At 49.6% G+C, this 21,652-nt stretch overlaps 1 protein-coding gene and 1 long non-coding RNA gene across 3 annotated transcripts in view; one reads left to right on the top strand and one right to left on the bottom strand.

Annotated features, from left to right (window-relative positions):
* Positions 1 to 12,998: 12,998 nt before the first annotated feature.
* The window catches only part of LOC136296876 (uncharacterized), a 139,738-nt gene continuing 131,084 nt past the window's right edge, over positions 12,999 to 21,652 (bottom strand). The window contains exons 3-4 of one of the 2 annotated variants that reach the window (XR_010723022.1): positions 14,311 to 14,425; positions 12,999 to 13,323 (exon numbers count right to left, since the gene is read on the bottom strand). This is a non-coding gene — a long non-coding RNA (uncharacterized lncRNA). The remainder of the gene's footprint in view (positions 13,324 to 14,310; positions 14,426 to 21,652) is intronic. The other variant, XR_010723021.1, reaches the window with a different exon arrangement.
* Positions 17,498 to 18,460, top strand: FOXB1 (forkhead box B1). Its single transcript, XM_066196571.1, has one exon. The coding sequence runs from the start codon at positions 17,498 to 17,500 to the stop codon at positions 18,458 to 18,460; it is 963 nt and encodes a 320-aa protein (XP_066052668.1).

The raw sequence follows: 21,652 nt of genomic DNA, 5'->3' as shown, positions 1-21,652 counted from the left end.
TATATTTTCCATTGATACCACAGAGTCCAAGTTACAACCTCCACCTACAAATCTTGTTCTACCACAGTTCTCGGATCTTTACAGTTACAGCCAAACTTCTGTTTCTGACTGTATTTTGATTATTTTTCTCTTACTGCAGAAAAAGGAAGCTCCTAAGCACTGTGAATATGCACAAAGGACGTTTAAAACCTTAACTCCATTTAGGACAGTATTTGCCAAATGTTTTCATCTCCAAGAATAAATTTAAGCATGTGTTTGCCAGTCATTGAACAGATGAATTGGATAAGCCCAATTCAAGTTCCTTTAGTGACTTGGGACTCAAGTGAGATAGGCTTTAGCAGCTTTACATCACTTTTTGATCCCTTGACTTTTTAGAGCTACATAAACTCCTGTCAGAGCATGATGGTGATCCCAGCTCCAGCCCCTTTTGCTGGATGAACCAGCCACGTGCTGAAGGAAGGCCTTGCAGCTTCCCAGGCAACCGGACACTGAACAGAAGGTGGATGGTTGGGAGAGAAGGATACACAGCTTTTCATGTGCCATGAAATCTACACCAAACATGCCAGCCTAGAAAATGGCACTGGAAAGACTCTTCAGCCTGCTCAGCTGATTGACTCCTGCTGTTCAGGGCCCTTGGGGCTAAAGTGAGGTATGGAGAGAATTGAAGAATCAAGGATTCTGGCCACTCAACAACCCCAGTGGTCACAAAGCTTTGCAGAGAGCAATCCCCAAATGACTGATTCCCCACCCACAAATTAATAATCCTCACTCTAAACCTGACCAGAGACAAAATACACTTGATTAACATAATTCCCTAATATCAGACCAGACATGATTAAGACAATTAATTTTAGTGTTGCTATATGTAAATACATTCCAAGGTCCCTTCTTCTCTCCCTGTTTACTCTGACCCCCTCTCTTTTCCTAGAGGTTCTCATGATAAAGCACTTTTCACTCTAACAAGGTCTCTCTTTAGAATAGCATCCTTAAATTATTTAAATACTCATCTCGTAAACAACACAGTATTTTTAGCAATAAAGTAAAAATCATGTTGCTTTCTGAACCGATCCCAAGGGAAATGTTGGATTATACAAACCGGTTTATTTCTTACTCAATAGAAGGTGTGCTCAAGGAACTCTGAGCATCAGGACATTATGATTAAAACCAAACGGTTAAATTTCTAATTCTGTGAGAAAAGAAATGTCTACAAAAGCCCCCTGCAGTAACTGTTACACACACACACACAAAGTTGATGAGAAATGCAGAAAGCTCTTGCCAAAAAGAAGACCATTCCTTAAGCATCTGCATAATATTCCTTTACATGCTGCAGATAAAGAAAGAAAAAAGCCCAGGCCCTTACGGAAGTGACCAAGAACCATTCCCATTTTTACCAGTGTTGCCAAGGTAAAAACTGCCACTCTTCAGCTGCCACATACCTCAATCACCTCTGGAGCAGGATGCACCTCTAGAGGTTCCTGGGATGCCACATGACAGCATCCTGTGGTGAAGGACTACCCCCCCACAAACACCAGCCCAACAAATGTAAGGCTGTCATTAGAAGGAGAAGGGGAAGACAGAAAAGAATCTGCCCGTGCATAAATCCATGCCAGGACTTCGCTCATCAATGATTAACATCTCATGTCTCAGCAGCGACCCTGCTGCAGTCCTGTGATCCTTGAGCTGGAGGACGTGGTTCTCTGAGGGAGACCTCAAGTCAGTATCAAAGCTGAGCAGCACCGAGCCTTCACTGCCTGCCTGATTCCCCACATCCACCATATGCAATATTCCCATCCCTGCCCTCCTGTCCCACTGAAGTCTGCAGGAAACTTCTGAATGCAGAAGAGAAGTTTCATCTTTTTTCCCCAAAAGTATCTTCTGACTGGACACAGAATATTTTAGAGGCTGCAGGAATTAGACATGGAAAGGCAGGTACACATGAAGAGACAAAAGGGCCTTTTACCAGTTTATTACAGCCATAAACACCCCACAAAGACACCAGTTCTGCAGGAAAAGAAATCAGTTCCTGCTCTCTGAGTCAGTAGGCTCAATGTAGGCATAAGTTCACTGCTGACGTAGTTGATTTAAGACCCTTTGCAGTGATGGCAGTGTTGGTAAAAGCTTTAACCATAGTTTTTACGATGCTATTAAGTTTTAGTCATTTGTGGGTTTTGCAGTATATGAATACTATAGATGCCACCTTAATTAAAAGGTCTTGTCATCTTGTGCAATTAAAAAGAGAAAATGTACTCTCCTATGAATAGCCAGGAACAAATTGAGCAAGCTGCATTATACACGCTAAGTACACAGCAATTTCGTGCCCCTTCCTGTATCACATCTATTCTCCAGCATTCAGTACTCTTTAATAATCCTGCTACAGTGTTTTATGTTTAATTGACTTCTGAAGTACCAGTGCCATGGCATCTCTGACTGTTAACAGCAACCAAGTTAAACAAAGTTCTGCTTCGCAAATGCGTACAAGCTTTACACACACAGCGCAGAACTGCTGCACCTCAGGATTTTTGTGCACAAACTAGAAGAGGCATTCTTTTTTTCAGAAGAAAATGTCTAATGGATAGTCAGACAGTCTCTTCCCACGGAGTACATAATGAGACAAATATCACTTTAAATAGCTGTAACACCCATGCAACTATTTAGTTGGACAGCATATGCACATAAAGTAAATCGCACACGTGGCATTCACAGCCTGAACATGAAAGTGCATTTCCACTGCTACCTACAAGGGACCCCAGCAGATGGTTACCAGCATGTCTCCACTCTTGTCAGCTGCAAACGCATTCACCTTCATCAGTCTGGCTCATTATTTCAATTTTGACTCCAACTCAAGGTCTTTCAAGATAATGAAGCAGCAAGTGATTGGCTGCCTTGAGGATGGTGCCCAGAGCAGGTCTTCCTTCAGGATCCACTTGAAACTTTTGACCATGAGAAAAGCATATCCTACATCCATCTGCAGCCTGCACCCTGAGTGCCCCAGGGCAGTTTATTGACAGGGCAGCAGAAATCCAGGCACATCTCCCTGGGCCAGTCAGACAGAAGCATTCTCAGGATTTGCACTAGGCCTCAGAGTCAATAATATTTATGGTGATTTTTGACAGACATTCCTATAGGTCCATGCATCATAACTCTTGTGTCTGGATCATAAAGAACCTGAATACATCCTCATCCAGAAGTCACATTCCATTCTTGTGTTCATTACCATTTGCAAAACACACCAACTCCACTGATGTCAAACGTAGCAGAACCTCCTGTCCTTGGGCCTATTTTTAAAGTTATATAACTCCACTGGAAAACTTCTCCTGCGAAGGTGCTAGGTAAGTTAGGCTCAAAAGGATGTTATCACTGAATCTTTACCATCTGACAGTCATTCAGTTGAAAATGCAAAGTTGACATAAGTATGGAAACCATTTTTCCCCTTCTGTCTTGCAAATAAAGTAGGGTCTTGTGTTTTGGAGAGCTGACACCTACCACCATCCAAACAAATAACACAGCGGACTTCAGATTGGTACAAGACACCCATAACTTGGGGGCTGAGAGCTTACCCACAGCTGAGCAGACCATGCTCTCACCTCTCCACCAGGGAAACGATTCTCCTCCCCACCACGCTCCCCCTCGGTGCTTTGACTCGCACAGGAGTTCCCCACACAGCTGCTCTAGCTTCTGGGAAGATCTTCACAATCTGCATAGAGGATACTGGCTCGCTGCCTTGTCCCTGAAGTGCCCAGTGCTCCCCTACAGAAGGAAACTCCAAAGCTGCTCCTTGAAAGGAGCTTTTCCTCTTACATCCATGCCAACAGGCACCTTTGGGGCTTTGAGGCCCTCAAGCGCCTGTTTTCTGGCTGCTCTGAGCCTGCAGCTTCTCCTTTGAAGTGCAGCAGCCTTTAGGGAGCATCCTGGGGCACTTCTGAGCTGCACAGGCAAGCAACAACTGCTGCAGCTTAGACAAGCATATGCTCCAGAGGAAGAGGCACATTCTAGATGAGCGATGAGCAAAGTTTTGATCACAGATAAAGGAAAGGAGAAAGGTTTTCAAAGGAACTGGAGAAATACTAAGGATACGAGAGGCTTCAAAGTAAAAAACTGCAATCATCTTGGCTGTGATAGTGTAAATTAAGTATAAACTAATCAATAATCCAACGGACAAGCTGTTGACAATCCGAATAAATCCCCTTAGGCATGGCTTCCAGACCCACGGTCCCACATGGACAGGAGCCCAGCAGCCAGCAAGCGGCCAGTGCAGTGCCAGAAACTTCCCATCTACTGAGCAGGGGTGGTGGAGCCACATCACAACACAGCTGTCCTGGCAGCACCCTCAGGTGTCATTAGCAATGCCACCTCTGGATAGGAGGCTGGTGGCACGACCGGCCTTCAGAATGCCAAACAATAACCTAAGGTTCCTTGTATTTTGAAAGGACAGATAAATGTGTATTACTATGCAAACTCTTATCAATTCCTGACAGTCTTCCCCTCCCTCTAAGCAGATACAGCTGTGATAGATGAGTAGCACCCAATCACTGCTGAAGGCCTGTCTGGAACACAGCCACCAAGAACTGCATCTTTGAACTGTGGGCATGAGACCGAGGGATATTCATTCTCATTTGCCTTGGAAGCTGGCACTGGTGAAGTCAATGACAGCAGGACAGAGGTAGCACAAAAGACAAAAACGCCTCCAAACCTGCAAGCCGCAATAAACTGACTCGAGAAGAAATACACAACAGTCATCAGTAAGAGAACTTGCCCCTCCTTCAGCACTGATGGAGCAAGCATGTCTCATTCACAGGCTGCAGAGCTCTTCCAGCTGTTTGAATGCCCACTGAGCACAGGTACAGACAGAGGCTGTCCTTAAACCTCCAGCCACCCGAGGACAGCACCAAGACAGAAAGTTGTAATGTAGATTAACAGGCTCAGAACTTTACTTATAAGTGTGCTGCTCACGGGGGAGGCTGAACCAGCTGCTACAACAATCTCTTAGTAGGGCTCCTGTCCATTAAAGAAAGAATAACTCACAGGAAGTGGCTTCAGAATGCATCAAAGCACAAAGAAGAGAGAAAATTAAAATTTTGAAAAATATATGTACAAAACCCACATTTGGGCAACTGTGGATTGGTAAGCTCTATTTCCTCTCCACCCTTCAACTGAAGTTCAGCATCTGTCTAGTCTGAGCAGCATGAATACCACTTAGATACTAACTATGCCACCTTCTGTACAAGTCTGGGTAAATATACACTGCTGCATGAGATACAAATAGAAACGTGTTTTTTAAAAAAAAAACAACCAAACAAAAAAACCCTCACAAAAATGCAGAGTATCCCTGGATTTTACTGACCATCACCACTAATTTGCGCCCCTCACTACTGGTTTAGAGCATGAAATGTTCCATAACAACCTTTAAGTTACAACGTGGGAAGAAAGACTGCTGCATCACTTCCTATTTTACTGTTGATTAAGTATTCTAGACCACTTTTGTCCCATCATTTTTCCTGAGTCAACTACATCCAGCATTCAGATGCACAACTTTTCCTTTTGAATTAGTGTGCGATCTGTAATCCTTTGTGGATCCAGCCATGTAAGCCAAAATTAAAGGGAAAAAAAAAAAAAAAAAAAAAAAAAAAGGAAAGAAACCAACAGAGAGAAAAAGCAGGCAGGAAACTACTTGGCTTGAAACCTAGAGGGTGATGCCCAAGCTGCACAGGCTGTTCTCATTATCGAGCTCCATTACTGACCCCTGTGCATGAGCAGGTTCAGTGCCTTCCTTTCTGGAGTATGCTGCCTGCTTGTGAACTTGAGATGCTGAGAGACTTTATGAACAGAGCTGTTGTTTTATTTACTCTCAATTAATCATGCTCAACTGTAAACAAAGTGTCTGTTTTAGTTCTGTTGACAATTATCCACTTGTCAACATCTCCCTCAAGTACCTTCAGCATCTGGCAACAGCACAAAACTGCTACATCAAAATGAACATTTTGTCTCAATAAAAAGATAGACGTGTGGCAGGGTTTCATCTGTTTTCTAGCCCATCAACAGTCAGGCTGTGTTGTCACTGATGCAAGCAGGCAGTGGTCTATTCCATTAGAATATTTATTTACAAAGGGGAAGGGAAGCCAAATTTTTAGTAAGTAATATTAGTAAGGCAGACTCACAGGAAAAACAAGAACCCCCTCACTTGCCCACAAAGGCAGAAGCCAGCCCTCCTTGCAGCCTGCCTGCTGCCTCCTGTTCTGCAGGGGCAGGTCCAGTCCCAGCTTCACCAGCCACCTTGCCAAAAGCTGCAGAGTAGGACTTGTTTATTTTGTGGTGTTCAGCAAATCCCAGTGTAAATGGAGACCACTTACCGGTGCCTCCCCAGATTCTTGCAGTGTGATCATCTTTCCACAACCTGCTACATGTCCTGGGATTTTTTCAGTCCCTGGGGCTCCCAGACGGGTTTCAATTTTACCATTTTTTGCCTGAAAGATATAATTATTTCCATCAGCTAAAAATCCTTCCTGCATTTTAACACAGCCTCCCTCATGCTTAAACTGAAAGCTATAAAGTAAATGCAGACAGTCTGGCACCTTTTTGAGCACAGTCAGGTACAAACTGGACACTCCTTTTATTCTGAGGGGGAGGAAAGAATCTTGTCAGGTAGCCTCTCTAGCAGGTGAGGAGGCCCCAGGGTGCTGGACCTATAGAGAACATCCCCTCGCACCTCTGAGGCCCCAAAACTGTGTGCCATGGCTCGGGCTACCTAAAACTGTTAATATTATTTGAAACTTGATCCCACTGTAGCAAAGTAATAGGAAAACCTGACTAACTCCACCGGAAAACACCCCAAAGCAGTGCCCGAAAAACCACAGAACTGATTTTCCTTCCCCGAATAAAACACTCCGGGGCGCAGGATGTGGACGGAAGGGAGCGGTCGGTGCGGAGAGAGCGGGTCCCGGTCCCGGTCCCGGTCCCGGGCCGTACCGTGCTCTGGGCGGCTCCCGGCCCCAGCGGCTCCGGGCTGGTCTCGGCGGGGCCGCCGTGCCCTGCCACGCGCTAATCAATCTGGGCTGCGTAATTGATTCTAATGAGCGCGGCTGCCTGGCTCCGCGCGCTAACGACCGCCCCAAGTTGGCGGCGGCTCCGGCCGCGCTCCCCGCCCGCAGCGCCCGGCCCGGCCGGACCGCCAGCCTCCCCTTTAACCTCCTCCTTCCCCCTCCACAATTAATTGAGATATCTTTTATACTTGGTGTGTTGTAAAATTAATGCCTAATTTATGTAATTAGTCAATTAACTGTAATTCTAGCATATGGTGCCAAATGCCCAGAAGGTGTTCTTGTTTCCCAGGTACTTATTTTGATGTCGTGAAATGCAGCTAATTAATTTTACATGCATATTAATTTCGGATCTATTTAGCGGCTCCCTTTGTGAAGGCAGATTTAATATTTGTCTTTCTAACCTTTTTGGGCAAATTCCGCGCTCGGTGTTGAAATGGAGGTGACTTTTAAAACACATTTCCATCGGTCTCCCTTTCCTCTGCGGAGCCTTTGCTGACACCGGGTCGATCCCTCCTGTGTGAAGATGCACAAGGGCTGATTATCTATAGCTTCCTGTGCATCTATAACTGTCGCAAGATACGGCTATTGAATTTAAATCCGATTAATATTTAATATTAAACATTTCTGAGGGAATTTTTGTTTGTTTTTTGCAAAGCACAATATCCCACGGACATTTTTTTTTAAATAGCTGCTCTTAATACAATGCTCCTTGGAAAAATTATGAGAATTGAAGTATTGCCTAATTAGAAAATGAGCGTAATCCTGATCGCTGGCTTCTGATGTTCGCAGTCCTCCTGACTGCGCTGGGAAACTGCGAGCCCGCTGCCAGCGCGCCCTGCGCTCGGCTGCTCCTGGCCTCGGGAAGCGCTCGCGCTCCTCCCCAGCAAAGCGTTCAGGTTACGCTTCTGTCTCTGTCGGATAGTGATCGCGTTAGATTTTCTCCATAATACTAGGAAAAATGAGATTATGCTTCTTCTTTCTGCAGTTTCTTTCCTGCGCAGAGATTAAGCGGTAAATCGCATCGTGGGCTTTCCCGCTCCCCAGATGCTGAGAAAAGATTTAAGTAGAAAAAGAGCTGAAACTCGAAGTCAACGCTTCAAATTCCCAGCGATCCCCTTTTTCCCTTCGCTGCAGCAGCACTAATTGCCGCATTACACTTATCTCTGGGGTGAGAGGAGATAAAAATGCACCTGGCTGAAGGTGAAGCCGGGCTGGCGCGGGGCTCCGCGCGTGGGGCGGGCGCGCTGCCGCTGCCCGGCCTCCCGCCGGCCCCGGGGAAACGCTTTCCCACGGAGTGGCAGGGCGGCACTTCGCTCTTTGGGGCGTCTACGCGAGTGCTGTGGCGTCATAAAACTTTTTATCCCCCTTTCTGGATAAATTAATGAGCAATTTAATTAATAAAATCAGAGAGTAGCGTAAGTGCTATGATAATGAAGTTAAATGAGCGCGCAGTAAAATATTCACTAATCCAGCACATCGGCAAATGCCCCCTTAATTCTGCTTAGCACTAAAAGGGTTTTGAGCACCATAATGAGATTCCTCTGTCTGCTAATTAATTGACACTCTCCTGAATATTCATATGTGCTAGCACCAATACGTTCCTAATTGCACCGTGGAATGGATCTCAGAGGAAAGTAAATCGCCATAGACTTAATTAAAATAATGTATGCCAGATCCAGCTCGCTGAAGACGAGACATTTGCCATCAAGCGGTGTAAGAAAGTGGCACCTGGTTTGTAGCGAAAAATGAGGAGAAAATCTTTATCCCTCCCAAGGTGAAGTCAGCAGGGGCTTAGGCTTTTCAGCCTGAAGATCTGAAAGCGAGAGTTTTGCCTTCAACCACGGCTGCCAGTGTGCGACCCGTGAGGGCGGCGCGGAGCCCGTTCGCGGCACGGAGTAACCGCGCTCCGCGCTTCGGAGCGGGGGGAGCGGGCTCCGCACGGCGAGGTGGGAGAAATCTGGTCAGGGATGCCCTCTACAGAAGCGTTCGGGGAAAACCGTTTGTCTCCGGCGAGGGAGGGGAGGAGGGGGAGGCAGGGAAGGAGGGAGGGAGCAGCCACGTCTGTAAACTTTTCCTTGAGGGGAATCCGGTGCCTTTGAAGCTCAGTCTCTGAATGGATTGTTCTTTGCACCTCCAGACTAATACTGTGAGCTAATATTGTACATTTAAATTGTTCTGCTGTTAAAAGCGTGGCAAGTTGAGCTGAGAAATGAGTGCCTGCCGCTGCCGGGCCGCGGCCTCCATCCCGCGCCGAGGGAACGGGCGGTGGCTGCGCCCGGTGCGCCCGGGGACGCGCTGCGGCGGGCGGGCAGTGCCTGGGCCCGCGCATCCCCCGCGCATCCCCCGCTGTCACTGAAAGGCAGATGTGAAGCGCTTTGCTAGGTCTTTTCCTTCCCTATCAGCTCAGGAAACGAAAAGGAAAATTGGTTTCTTGGAAAAGACAGCTTTTTAAAAAATCACCACAGGTTAGAAACTAAAAAGAGTTTATTTGAAGACATACAAATGCATATTTATTATACACATGTAGGCATTAACAATGTAAATTACACCGCCAGCACTTGCTGGTTGTTTATTCATTAGATCTTTAGAAAATCTACATTGCCTGCAGATAGCGGGATGATAATGTGAAATACACAAGCAGTTTACCCAGGCAGCTCCGCCCGGCTCCGCGCAGCTCCACGCGGGGCTGCCAACAGGTCCGCGGGGCTCAGCGCCGGCCCCGGGTCCCTTCCGCTACCGGCGGCGCTTCTCACAAGTGTAATTCTACCTTGATGAGGAAACGGCCGTGCCGACTGAAACTGCCGTCACTCAAAATACAGAGCAAGGGTTTTACAGGTCGCGGCTCAGAAGAGAGCGAACTTGGACAGAAATACTTCGCAGTAGAAGAAATACGAAAGGGCTCTCCTCTGAATGACAGCACAGACATCTCGCTCTCAGAGCTCAAAAAGCTTTGCCATTCCCAATGCCTTTTATTCCCATGTAAAATCTTTGCTCGCCAAAAGGGGAAAAAAAATCATCTCTCGAATTCTATCCTCTTTAGCTGGTTGAACGCTGTATGACTACCATATCTCTCGATAATAAATACGGAGAAAAAATATATGGGAAGAAATCGCTGCGGGGAAATCTTTTCTAAAGTTAGATCCAAAGAATCTCTTCCAGGAATGAAATATTAAAGAAGGTTAATATGGTTTTTGCTGCAGAGCTGAGGGTTGATGGGAAGACGGGAGCTTTGCTCGCGTCGTGAGCATATAGCGGTCGGGAGCTGAGGCGGGAGGAGGATGTCAACAGATGTAAGGAAGCGATGGAAGCCGCTGGACTCGGGAAACGCCATCAGCGCTTCGCCTGCAGCCGCCAGGCTGCCCTGTCACCGTCCCGCCCTGCCCTCCCGCCCCCGCTGCACGGGCCCCGAGCGGGGCTCTCCACCGCCGAGCCGCCTCCCGCAGCCCCGAGCCGGCCTTGAGGGTCTCCCTGGCCGCGGGGTGGGCGCTGGAGCCCGGCCCGCAGCACGGGGAGGGGCGAGCAGCCCCTCCGCGTTGGCGGACACACGGCGCGGCCGAGGAAGCGCTGGCGCTTCCCCGTGGGACGCAGGTGCCAGCGCCGGGGGGGGCTCTGGCGGGCGGTGCTGTGCTGGCCCGGCCCGGCCCGGCCCGGCCCAGCCAGGAGCGGGGCCCGGCAGGGCCGCGGGGGCGGCGAGCCCCGGCTCGGGAATTGTGTTCCCTGGCCCTGGGCAGCTCGGTGGGTGGCGGCCGGGCGGGGGGCGCTGCGGCAGGAAGGGAAAGCGCGGAGCCCCGGCGCCCACACAGTCACACCGCACCCCCCCACCGCGCTGCGGCTTCGCGGCGGCAACTTCGGATCTGTTTGCAAACATGCCCCCCGCCAACAGAGAGAAAAACACAAGCATTCAAAGTTCTGACCCTAATTAAAGCCCGGCTCGTTAAAGACTTCACACAATGCAGGAAAAAGTTTGCCCGAGCCTGAATTCCGCAAGCGGTTATTACCTTTGCTTATAAAGAGGGGAAATAACCGTAACGTGCGCGCCATTATTCTTGTGGGTATGCAATTTAAAATCATCGTCAATCGTCATAAAAACCATTTCACAATGTTTGGCTAAGTAATAACTTAGTAATTTAAAGGTGGTTTTGCCGGGCGACACGCACATGCGATTCAAGAAAAGATTTACATTGCTTACGGATTTTGAACCGCCGTTCTGACTGCAGCGAGAACGGGACTTGGACTAATTTTTCTTGCTTTCTGGTTTTGCACAGAACACCAAGACAAGAGCAGACTGTAGGAGAAAGCGTGAATGGGATAAGCCTGTCTTGTAAAGAAGGGCTCATGGTAAAAAATAAAGTTTATGAAACGGATGGGTCTGGAAAGAAGAGTCCTTGAAAAAAAAAAAAAGAGAGAGAGAGAGAAAAGAAAGAAAAGAAAGAAAAAGGAAAATCAAGTTTGCTCCACCCAGCTATTAACCAAAACACAATACCTTTTTCTGGGTGGTACTGCACAGAAGTTGATTCAGTTTTGACAATGTTGTTTAGCTATCATTTGCTATTTTGAATGAATGGGAGCAATCCCCCTTTTTACAACAGTTGTTTCCTATTATGGAGAGGTGCAGCAGTTGAGGGCAGACATGTGAAAGTGGCTGTTTGATTCCCTTTTTCATCCCCCTGACCCTGCCTTTGTCCCTCCTCACCCTGGGAATGTCACGCCTCACTACTTCACTTTGAGATGCTCTAGAAAGTGGCTTTGTTATTCCCTTTTAGACATACACGAAATTGTTCTCATTCCCCCTGCTGTAAAAGATACTTCAAATTGGGACTCGGTTCACAAGTGCAATGCAATTTGGCTTAGCTCAACCTTTGTTCTGCTTGTACAAATGACCAAACAGTGCACACATTATACAGTTGATCTACTGCTCCCTTTACACCAGAGTTAGCGGCTGGGAGAAAAGCAAGTTAATCCCTTCAATACTAAGGTGGCATTTTCAATATTTCCTACAATGTGAAAAGGAGAAGAGAGGGCAGCTTGAAATGCGACATTTGTTTAAAAGGGAAGATTAAAAAGAAAAAAGTTTGCGAGGCCTCCCCTGATACTTCTCCAAATAAATAAATAAACAAACCAACAAATCCCAAACGTGTAGATAAATACTGCGGCACCTCCGGGAAGGCAAGGGAAGTTTACCACAAAGACAGGCTCTCAGGGCGATGTAACGTCGAGACTCAAGCTGCAACCCGCGCTAACAGCACGGCGCAGCGCTTAACAAAACGCTGGGCAGTCACGGCTGATGCGCTGCCTGAGCCCGGGCCCCGGCGCGCACCTGCGCGGCCCCGCGGCCGGGGGGCCGGGCCCCCAGCCCGGGCGGGGGCAGGTGCTGGCAGCGAGGGCCGCGGAGAGCGGCACGGCGGGGGCAGCGCTGCCTGCCCAGCCCTCGCTGTACCCCTGGCACTCCTCGGAGCCGTCCTAGGGAGGTCTTGGCCACGTGGAGGGAGGGGAGGCTGAGGTGCTGCGTTTACCGGCGCGTGGATTTACCGCCGGCGGCAGAAGGAAAAGAGCTCTCCCGGGAAACCGGCTCCGATCAGGAACCAGGTGCTCCGGGACAGACCCGAGAGCCATGAGCGAAAACAACAGCCTTCTCTCGGGGTTTAGGAATTCGGGTGGTCCCAGCTCTCTGCGCGCTAGAAAAGTGCTGCCCGGCTGCCCGGGGCCCAGGCCCGACAGCGATAAGCTCGGGGGACACTCCGTCCTCAGGTGCGCCCCGGCGGCTCGGGCTGGCTGCGCTTGAAATGCCCGACGGGGCAGCTGAGGACAGCGCATAGGGGCAGTCGGCTCTCAGGAGGGTGACAGCAACGAGAAGCGAGCGGGCCATGGTGGCAGGGCAGGGCAGGGCAGGGCAGGGCAGGGCAGGGCAGGGCAGGGGCGGCCGAGCGCCGGGAGCCCCGGGTCCGGAGCGGAGCAGCCCAGCCCGGCCCGGCCCGGCCCGGCCCGGCCCCCCCCGGGCACAAAGCGCGCTGCACATCCCAAGCCATCAGGCACACAGGTTTGGGGAACAGTTCTCAGTTCGGCCTTGACAGGCAGGGGGAGTTTGTTTAGTGCTCATTGGGAAAGGAACAAAATCCTTTTGAAAGGGCGCTAAGTAGTTTCACGCCAAAGTGGCAGATTTGGTGAAGAATGTGGGGTGGGACAAAGCCCCGCCGTTCCCAGAGCGGCCGGAGCTCTTCGGGAAACCGCACCGGGAATTCAAACACACAGAAAAGCAGGAGACCCCAAGTGTCTTGGCTTCCTTCTTCTCAGTCCCCGAGAAGCAGAAGAAGCAGAACCATTTAAAAAAAAAAGGAAAAAAAAAAAAAAAAAAAAAAGGGCAAGGCTTAGCCGAAACGCAGCGACTACCAACAGCCTGCAGTTGACTTTCCAAAACGGGGGAAGCTTGCTCAGAGCCTGGCATTGTGTTTTGCAGCCTAGGAAACCCTAAGAAGCTGGTGCTTCCCCCTCCTTTCTCTTTTCTCCCAACTGGTTTGTAAATATTAACAAGGTAGTGAGTATTCTCTCACACAGAGTGGATTTTTTTATCCTTGGAAAACTTCTTGGCTTCCCCCCCACAGTCCCTCTCCCACTCCTCCCCTCTGCAAAGCTACACACCTGCTTGCAGCCACAAGGATTCAAAATCAATATTGTATTTGTCACTTTTCTGTCTCCTTTTCCTCTCTCAACAGCCCTGCTTGCCACTGAGGCGAATTGTGGATTTATGGAGGAAAATTAGCATAAATTATTACCAAATCTGTAAACGTGTGTGGTCTTGCTTGTGGGAAAGGGGGCTATTGCAAACCTTCCATGCAGAAAGGTGGTCCATGATGGGCTCCATGCAAGGGCTGAATGGCTCTTGCATGAAATAGATTTCCATTGGGTTTGCACATTGATATAATTGACTTATGTGTATTTTATACAGTTTTCCCAACACTTCCTCTGAGCTTCTTATTTGAATTAGACTTCAGAAAAACGTCTATTTGTTTTGGTTTTCCAGACAATGGATTTGGATTCACTTCGCCTTCTCCTCCTCCCTAATGTTGCCTTTCAAAGTAAAAGAGAAATGCTACAATTACATTTAAATCCTATATTGCCCAAGTCTATCATCTGTTGCGTGCTTAGCACGAGGTGAAACTTTGGGTATCAATTACTGGGATGAGTTCGCCTGCCCTACCCCTCCAATCACACATTCCTTCGCAATGGAAAGAAAAAAAAAAAAAAGGAAAAAACATCGGGTGCCTTACAGCCATACCTCGTTTGCACTCGGAGTAGCAAATGACAACGGAAGTCGACTTTGCTTTAACTTTACAGCTTGCGGGTTCCTTTTTGCCTCAGCGGTTGGTTTGGTTTGGTTTGGTTTGTTCTTTCTTCGAAAAGAAAAAGGTACCGGCAAAAAGAGGAAGAAAAGTATTTGTCAGTTGTGGATTTTCTGAGCTGTCTTTTAGACAGGCATCCCAGGGGTGAACTCGGGCCGAGAGACAAAACCCGAACCTGGGGGTGTTAGAAGTTGGGGATGGGGGAACTGGGTGTGTGGTGCGTGTGGGAGGGAAGTGTCCCTTACACCCACATATTTGGGGGCTCTCAGTACAAAACCAGAAACCTTCTGTCCGGTGTTAGGGGATGCTGGGAGGAACCTCTCCTCATTTCAGAGTACTGTCTTTCCTATCCTCTAGCAAATATCCATTGTCTCATCATCTTTTACCGCACCACACCCTCCCCTTCCCAAAAAAAAATTTTTTTGGAGGCTGCCCTCCTGCCCTGCCCGGCTGGATGAAGCACCTCGGAGCCGATTAACTGAGCAAGGCAACTCCCGGGCTCTGAAGAGCACAAACACTCCCGGGCCCGTCTCTGCAAGGGGCACAGGGTGGCATGTGGCAGGTCTTCTCCCTCTAAAGGGCTCGTTAGCTCGGCAGCGCGGGACCGGTCGGCTTCTCGGAATCCTGGAAACACAATTATTTACTTCTTATTCAATAAACGACATCCGGCCCCGAGAGAGAGGGATTAGATGGGACCGAGGGCAGCCGGGTTGGTGCGAGGGGAGCACGGTTTAACACGCACGAGGTCGGCGCTGGTCGCGGTGTGAAACGCGTTTTGAGGCTCCAGCCAGCTTTGAGGGAGCTCTGCTTCATGGGGACGGTCCCTCCGAGAAGACTCCAAGGCTCTCGCAGAGCCCATCTTTCAGCAGCCGCGCTGCACAGAGCCGCCGCTGCTCTCCCTCCCCCAACCCGGCTATTTTTGCTGAATTAAGAAGGTGACATTATTCTTCTTTTCAAGTACTTCTGTTAATATTGAAAAACGTGCGCTTGCATTTCAAGCGCGCGCGCTCAGCCTCAGCAGCCATTTCAATATTAATGAAATTGTTTAATCTCCTAAATTCATCGTGTTTAAGTTACGTTTTGGTGAGTTATTGACCGACTCCGAAAATATTGTTAATGGAGTTGATGTGTATTCACCACAAAGGCTCTTCCTCCCCGGGCTCGCAGCTCCCGAGACAATCTTCAATTCTGGCTCTAGGGTGACAGGATGCACCGCAGCCTCGGGAATACACATCACGCAAACTTCCCTCCTGTGCCAGGGCAAGCCTGGGACCTTCCGGGCCTGATCCTTCCCCCAGGACACACGGCTGGCAGTGAGTTGCTCGTCTGGGCTGCGGTTCCAGGATCGGGCCTTGGCTCCCGGGGAGGAGGGAGCACCGTGCATCAGAAAGAGCCGCGACTCGGGTGTTACACGTCCTGCCTGCTCCCACACACACAAGTGCGCGCCGAGAAGCACACAGGCAGGCGAACAGTCCGAGACATATCATGCAAATCCCGCAGAAGGCGTCAAGATGACGATGTTCAGCAGAGTGACCGCTGACACGGACCCATTAGCCCAGACCAGCCCTGCGGGACCCCCAGCCTGGAGGCCGGCCGGCCGGCCGGAGGGAGCACAAGCAGCTACTCCCCGGTCCGGCGAGCAGAGCAGCGGCGTGGAGGCAGCTCATTACCGAGCACACCGGGGCTACGCCACGCTCAGGAGCCCCTTGGCTCTGGTGCATTGAGAGCAACTCCCGCGTCTTTACACCAAAAGCTCCGCGAAACCAGAGCAGCGGTCCTACATGGGCTGGGGCGGGGTGGGAGGTGGGGGGGGACTGACTTCCCGGGGCGGCTACCGAGGAGCCCCGATCTTACCGCTCCTCGAAAGAGCCTTCCCTCGGGGAGAGCGGATTTGGCAAAGAGAAAGTCCCTCGTTACAGGGGAAAAGGCTCGCCTTAAGTTAGCCAACAATACAAATCAGATAACAATGCAGAACAAACAGAATACCACAGCCAAGCAATTTCCATGTCAAACATCCCACTGCTCAGTACCTCCATTTGTAAGTGTGAATTGCAGACTAAGCTTCCTGCAAAGTCCACAGAGGTTAGTGCATACCTTCCCCCCACCCCCAGCCACCGGGTACCATCGCACTGCAATTCCGCTGGCGGAGCCTTTTCACCCCTCGCCTTGTCTTCAAATGGAAATGATTCCCATTGGCCCAAGGTGTCCATGTAAATAGGTGTAAATGAAACCAGATTATGCCTTTCTCTCCAGCCCCCTCCTCCTTGCTCCCCTCCCCCTGCTCCCAAGGCGATTGTCATATGATAGCAAAGAAGTGGCACATTAATGAAGCGCCTCTACAGGGGTCTTTTCTGCTCATGTCACCACATAAAACTATCAGATGGTTAGAGGAAGGACATGGAGGCAACTAGTTAGCTCATCGCCGCTGCAGAGAAGCAAACAAGCCTCTGCCACAGTGCAGCTGCCCGTGGTGTAAAAGAAGCTGATTCAGCCCGCGGAGGCGAAGGGAGGGCCGTACAAGAGGATTCCCAAAACCAAACCAGCCCGCTGCCTCCTCAGGACTAAACCGGAGCAGCGTGGCCGCGGAAGGAGCGAGAGACACGCCGGAGGAGAGGGGTGGGAAAGAGCCCGGACTCCCAGCTGCGTCCCGGATGCGGACTGTCAACTTCCAGCAACTTTAAGGTGGGCATATGCAGGGGCTGGCATGGAGCTGGGTGGGAGTCGAGGGGACGGGACGGGGTCCCCTTCTCCTCGCCGAGACCAGAAGACAGAGCGATCACTAGAGTAACATTACGGACGCGGGCTCCTGGGGGAAGGCCAGACTGAGGGAGGCCGGAGCTGGGAGAAGCACATCTCTTTCCCCCCTGCGGCGGCACAGGGCTCCGGGCTGTTTTCTGCTGGCCTCATCCGCGCCCCCCCACCCCCCCTCCGTCCCCCCTTCCGAGGGCTGAGATCCACCGTGCCCCTTCCCTGTGCCCTTCTTTCTCCAGCCCGGCCTCAGAGCCACCGGCTGACCCGACTGGGTGTCCGTGCAAATCCTCTCGGACTCACTCCTCTACCCCCTCCCGCCCCCCTCCCCTTGTCGCTGCCCTTCTGCAGATCTCCGCGGGTCGCCTAGCGAAGATGCCTCGCCCGGGCAGAAACACTTACAGTGATCAGAAGCCTCCCTACTCCTACATCTCGCTGACCGCCATGGCGATCCAGAGCTCCCCGGAGAAGATGCTGCCCCTGAGCGAGATCTACAAGTTCATCATGGACCGCTTCCCCTACTACCGGGAGAACACACAGCGCTGGCAGAACTCCCTCCGTCACAACCTCTCCTTCAACGACTGCTTCATCAAGATCCCGCGCCGCCCCGACCAGCCGGGCAAGGGCAGCTTCTGGGCGCTGCACCCCAGCTGCGGGGACATGTTCGAGAACGGCAGCTTCCTGCGCCGCCGCAAGCGCTTCAAGGTGGTCAAGTCGGACCACCTGGCCCCCAGCAAGCCGGCGGACGCGGCGCAGTACCTGCAGCAGCAAGCGAAGCTGCGGCTCAGCGCCCTTGCGGCCACCGGCACCCACCTGCCCCAGATGTCCACGTACAACCTCGGCGTGTCCCAGCCCTCCAGCTTCAAGCACCCCTTCGCCATCGAGAACATCATCGCCAGAGAGTACAAGATGCCCGGGGGCCTCGCCTTTTCCACGATGCAGCCCATGCCGGCCGCCTACCCCCTCCCCAATCAATTGACTACGGTGGGCAGCTCCATTGGCACGGGCTGGCCCCACATGTACAGCTCCGGCATGATCGACACCGCCACCCCCATCTCCATGGCCAGCAGCGAGTACGGCGCCTACGGCGTGCCCATCAAACCGCTCTGCCATGGGGGGCAGACTTTGCCGGCCATCCCCGTCCCCATCAAGCCTACCCCTGCCGCGGTGCCAGCCCTGCCCGCCCTGCCCGCGCCCATCCCCACCATCCTCTCGAACTCGCCGCCCTCCCTCAGCCCCACGTCCTCGCAGACGGCCACCAGCCAAAGCAGCCCGGCCACCCCCAGCGAGACTCTCACCAGCCCGGCGCCCGCCCTGCACTCCGTGGCTGTGCACTGACCCGGGCCGCCTGCACGGACGCTGCCTTCCCCTTTCTCCCAAAGTTTCCTCGGAGCTCTCCTCCCTCCCCTTCTCTCCCTCCTAACGCTCCTTTCCCTCTCCTCTCTACTCTTTTCCTCGAAAGCAGAGACAACTCCCCGCGGGAAACTGAGGTTTGCCGTTCGCGTGAGCTCCCTTCCTGCTTCGCCCCTTCAGCCGAGCCCTCCGTCGCGGCTCGGCTTCTCCCCTGGTTCTGAACTTTGTTTTCCGTTCTTCTGAGGCGAAAGGAACCGGCCCGGCCCGCCCCATCCCGCCCGGTAGGAGCTGCCACTTGCATCGCTAGTTTTCCAAAAGTACTTCAGGCATCTTCGATTTGTCGGCGACCAGGCAAGCCTGGCTCGGCGATGCCTCTTTCCCTTCTTTTGTCTGGGGGAAAGCAGGGGTTTATACAGGACCAATCTTTAGCACCATAAACAAGGATGGCTGCTGTGTCACTGCATGAGAGCAGCGACGTTTCCAGCCTCCAAGCAGCAAAGGCTTGGATCTTGGAAACGCCGGGAAGCGCTCGGTGTCCTTTGTGTGGGTCCGTGTCCCGTTGCGCCGCCAAGGGCAGGGTTTCGACGGGGCAGGAGAAGGAGAGGGAGCAGGGGCAGGAGCAGCAGCAGGTGAGGGAGCGGCGGGGGCGGCGCGGAGCGGGGCCCATTCAACGGAACCGCGGCGGGCCCCTCACGCCACACCTATCATGTTTACAAAGCGCCTGTTCTAATGTAAATACTGAACTTGCATCTGTACTGTAAATCAGATGAGGTCCCTTTTGCAGTACCTGTTGTAACGTGGATGTTTACTGTAGTTTTCAGGTGAAAGAGAAGGAGGAGTTGACTTGTCTGTTAACTTCTGGTTAACCCGAAGGTTTGGGGGAGCTGAGGTTTTCTTTGCTGTCGGTTTTTTTTTTGGTTGTTGTTGTTATTTTTAAAATTTTGTAGCTATTTACTTCATAGCTTAAAAAACAAACAACAACCATAATTATAATAAAAATAAACCTGTTACCAAGCACACGACCCGACACAGCTTAAAGAAAAGCTGTTGAAGTCATCGATAAAACGTGGAAAAGTAATACAATAGCAGGTACAAACTGTGGAGGTCATCCTGATTTCTGCTGGAGCTTTGCAGACGAGAGAGGGGGCTAGGGAAACTGTAAATGGTTGTGCATATGAATGATTATAAAATGTGTAAAATGCACTTTTGTTTGATATACTCCTTTCTAGTTTTAGGTAGTTTGCTGGAAACTGAACTGTTGTTCTGTTGTGAACTGCTTAAGTTAAGAGAAAAAAAAAAAAACACCCCCTCTAAACAGCATTAGTGTCTATTGAAACTGTAAGGACATTTCTTTTAAACTTTTTTTTCCTGTACAGAATAAGCATGTCATTTTAAATATTGGTGTTCTTGTTCCCAGCATGTGTGTTTTAAGACAAAGGTTAAAAAGTGTCTACGTTAAATTATGAACCTAGTCGTCCAAATAATATTTTCTCATTAAAATATGTAAATGCAGATTTAGTTTCTTATTTGTCTTTTTATAGAGTTTACACGAGAAAAGTAAAAACACTAGTTCATAATGAAGGAATGGTGTTATTCCAATATTTAGATAATCTAAACAGCCTTTTCACGCAAGGTTAGTACAAATACAGTTATTAATATAGCACAACTTCTTAGATAACGTTGTTGTTATCACCAGTTTAGCAAAGGGAGAACATGTTCTGTGGGGTTTATATCTATATATCTGTACATCTATGCACACACGCACATCTGCATTTGTGCCCTATACACTTACACCGAATGTGAACACCTATTACTTTCCTGATGAGTGTACATACACATCACCTACTTACTCACAGCTACATTTTCTCTAAAAAGTATAAAAACTAGTAAGCTTCTGCAATACAGAGCAAATATTAAAAATCTTTAAAGAATTAGTTACTTTTTAAAGACTGAGATCAGAGAATTTTTTTCAGTGCTGTTTCTTCTTACAAGTGGCACCGCAAAATATTTTTGAGTAAAAGGGAGCTATTGTAGCCTTTTACCTGGCATTTAAACCTCCTCAAGCACAAGTTAGTCCAACCACTGCTAGAATTTCTTCATCCTTATTGATCAACACTTTCCCGAACCAGTAGTTTGCAAAGTGCAACACAACTGTACCTGTTTTTCTGCAATTCAATATACAGTCCCTTTTAAAAAGTACGGGCAAAGTAGTTACAATGAAATCTGGATTCACGGCACTTTCTAGTAGGATTCCCTAAATCTGCTAGGGATTTTACAAGGATTCTGCAACTGTTGAAAATCAGAGAAGCCATCTAGTGAAATGAGTAAATAAACGCCTTGGAGATGAGGCATTCTGCAAGCACAGTAACAAGAAGACTACACACTGAAGTGCTGACTAGCAAGAAAACGACATTGTATTCTAATGAAGTGGCAGGATTCACGAATTCTACAGCAATGATGTTACAGAGGGTTTCTTCCGACTGATCTCTCTGAATTTCTGGACCATAAACACAGTAAGTGACAAAGTGACATCCCCACTTCCTCACTACACACCACAAGGTCCTTGCAAAAGTTTTAAGATTAATGTAGAGGGCAATTAATCCAGTTGTGACCATTTTCTTTTTTTTTTTTTTAAGAACGGATCCCACACACAGAAAAAAGGTGGAAAATACATGAATCATTGGGCTGATTAAAATGCATGAAGCTGCTAAAGCTTGTCAGATGGGGGACAACTGAACTCATTCATCAAGTCCAACCCACGATTATATCAACACGATCAGTTAAAGAAAGCATTCAAAACTTATCGCCAGATCAATGGACACATAACTCTACAAACTTTCCTAAACAAGCGATGACCTACATTTTTAGACAACGAGGAAGCTTTTTCTCCTTCCCTTTTTTCTTTAGAGATCTAGCAGTCAGAACAAATCCTCAAAGATGAAATCCAAGCCCAACAAACAAGATGCACTTTCAGAGTATTTTTTTTTAAACTATACAGTAACTGGCGGAGATAAAGATCTGAGAAGATTATACCCCAAAGCAAAATACTTTCAAAAGGTGCAATATGTTTCTTGCTGCATAATGCGAGTGCGTGGCTCGCCAATATACATTTAAAGTGCCATTTTCCTCTTTATCTCTGCGATTGCCCGAGACTGCCCAAGCCCGGGGACCCCCGTG

Source organism: Chamaea fasciata, unplaced genomic scaffold (genome assembly GCF_029207755.1).
Source record: "Chamaea fasciata isolate MVZ Bird 193981 ecotype frontalis unplaced genomic scaffold, bChaFas1.0.hap1 SCAF_14, whole genome shotgun sequence".
NCBI classification, from domain to species: domain Eukaryota; kingdom Metazoa; phylum Chordata; class Aves; order Passeriformes; family Sylviidae; genus Chamaea; species Chamaea fasciata.
This window is presented reverse-complemented; position numbering and strand designations above follow the sequence as displayed.

Excerpts from the sequence above, each read along its gene's own strand:
- FOXB1 (XM_066196571.1), top strand. The coding sequence starts at position 17,498 with ATGCCTCGCCCGGGCAGAAACACTTACAGTGATCAGAAGCCTCCCTAC.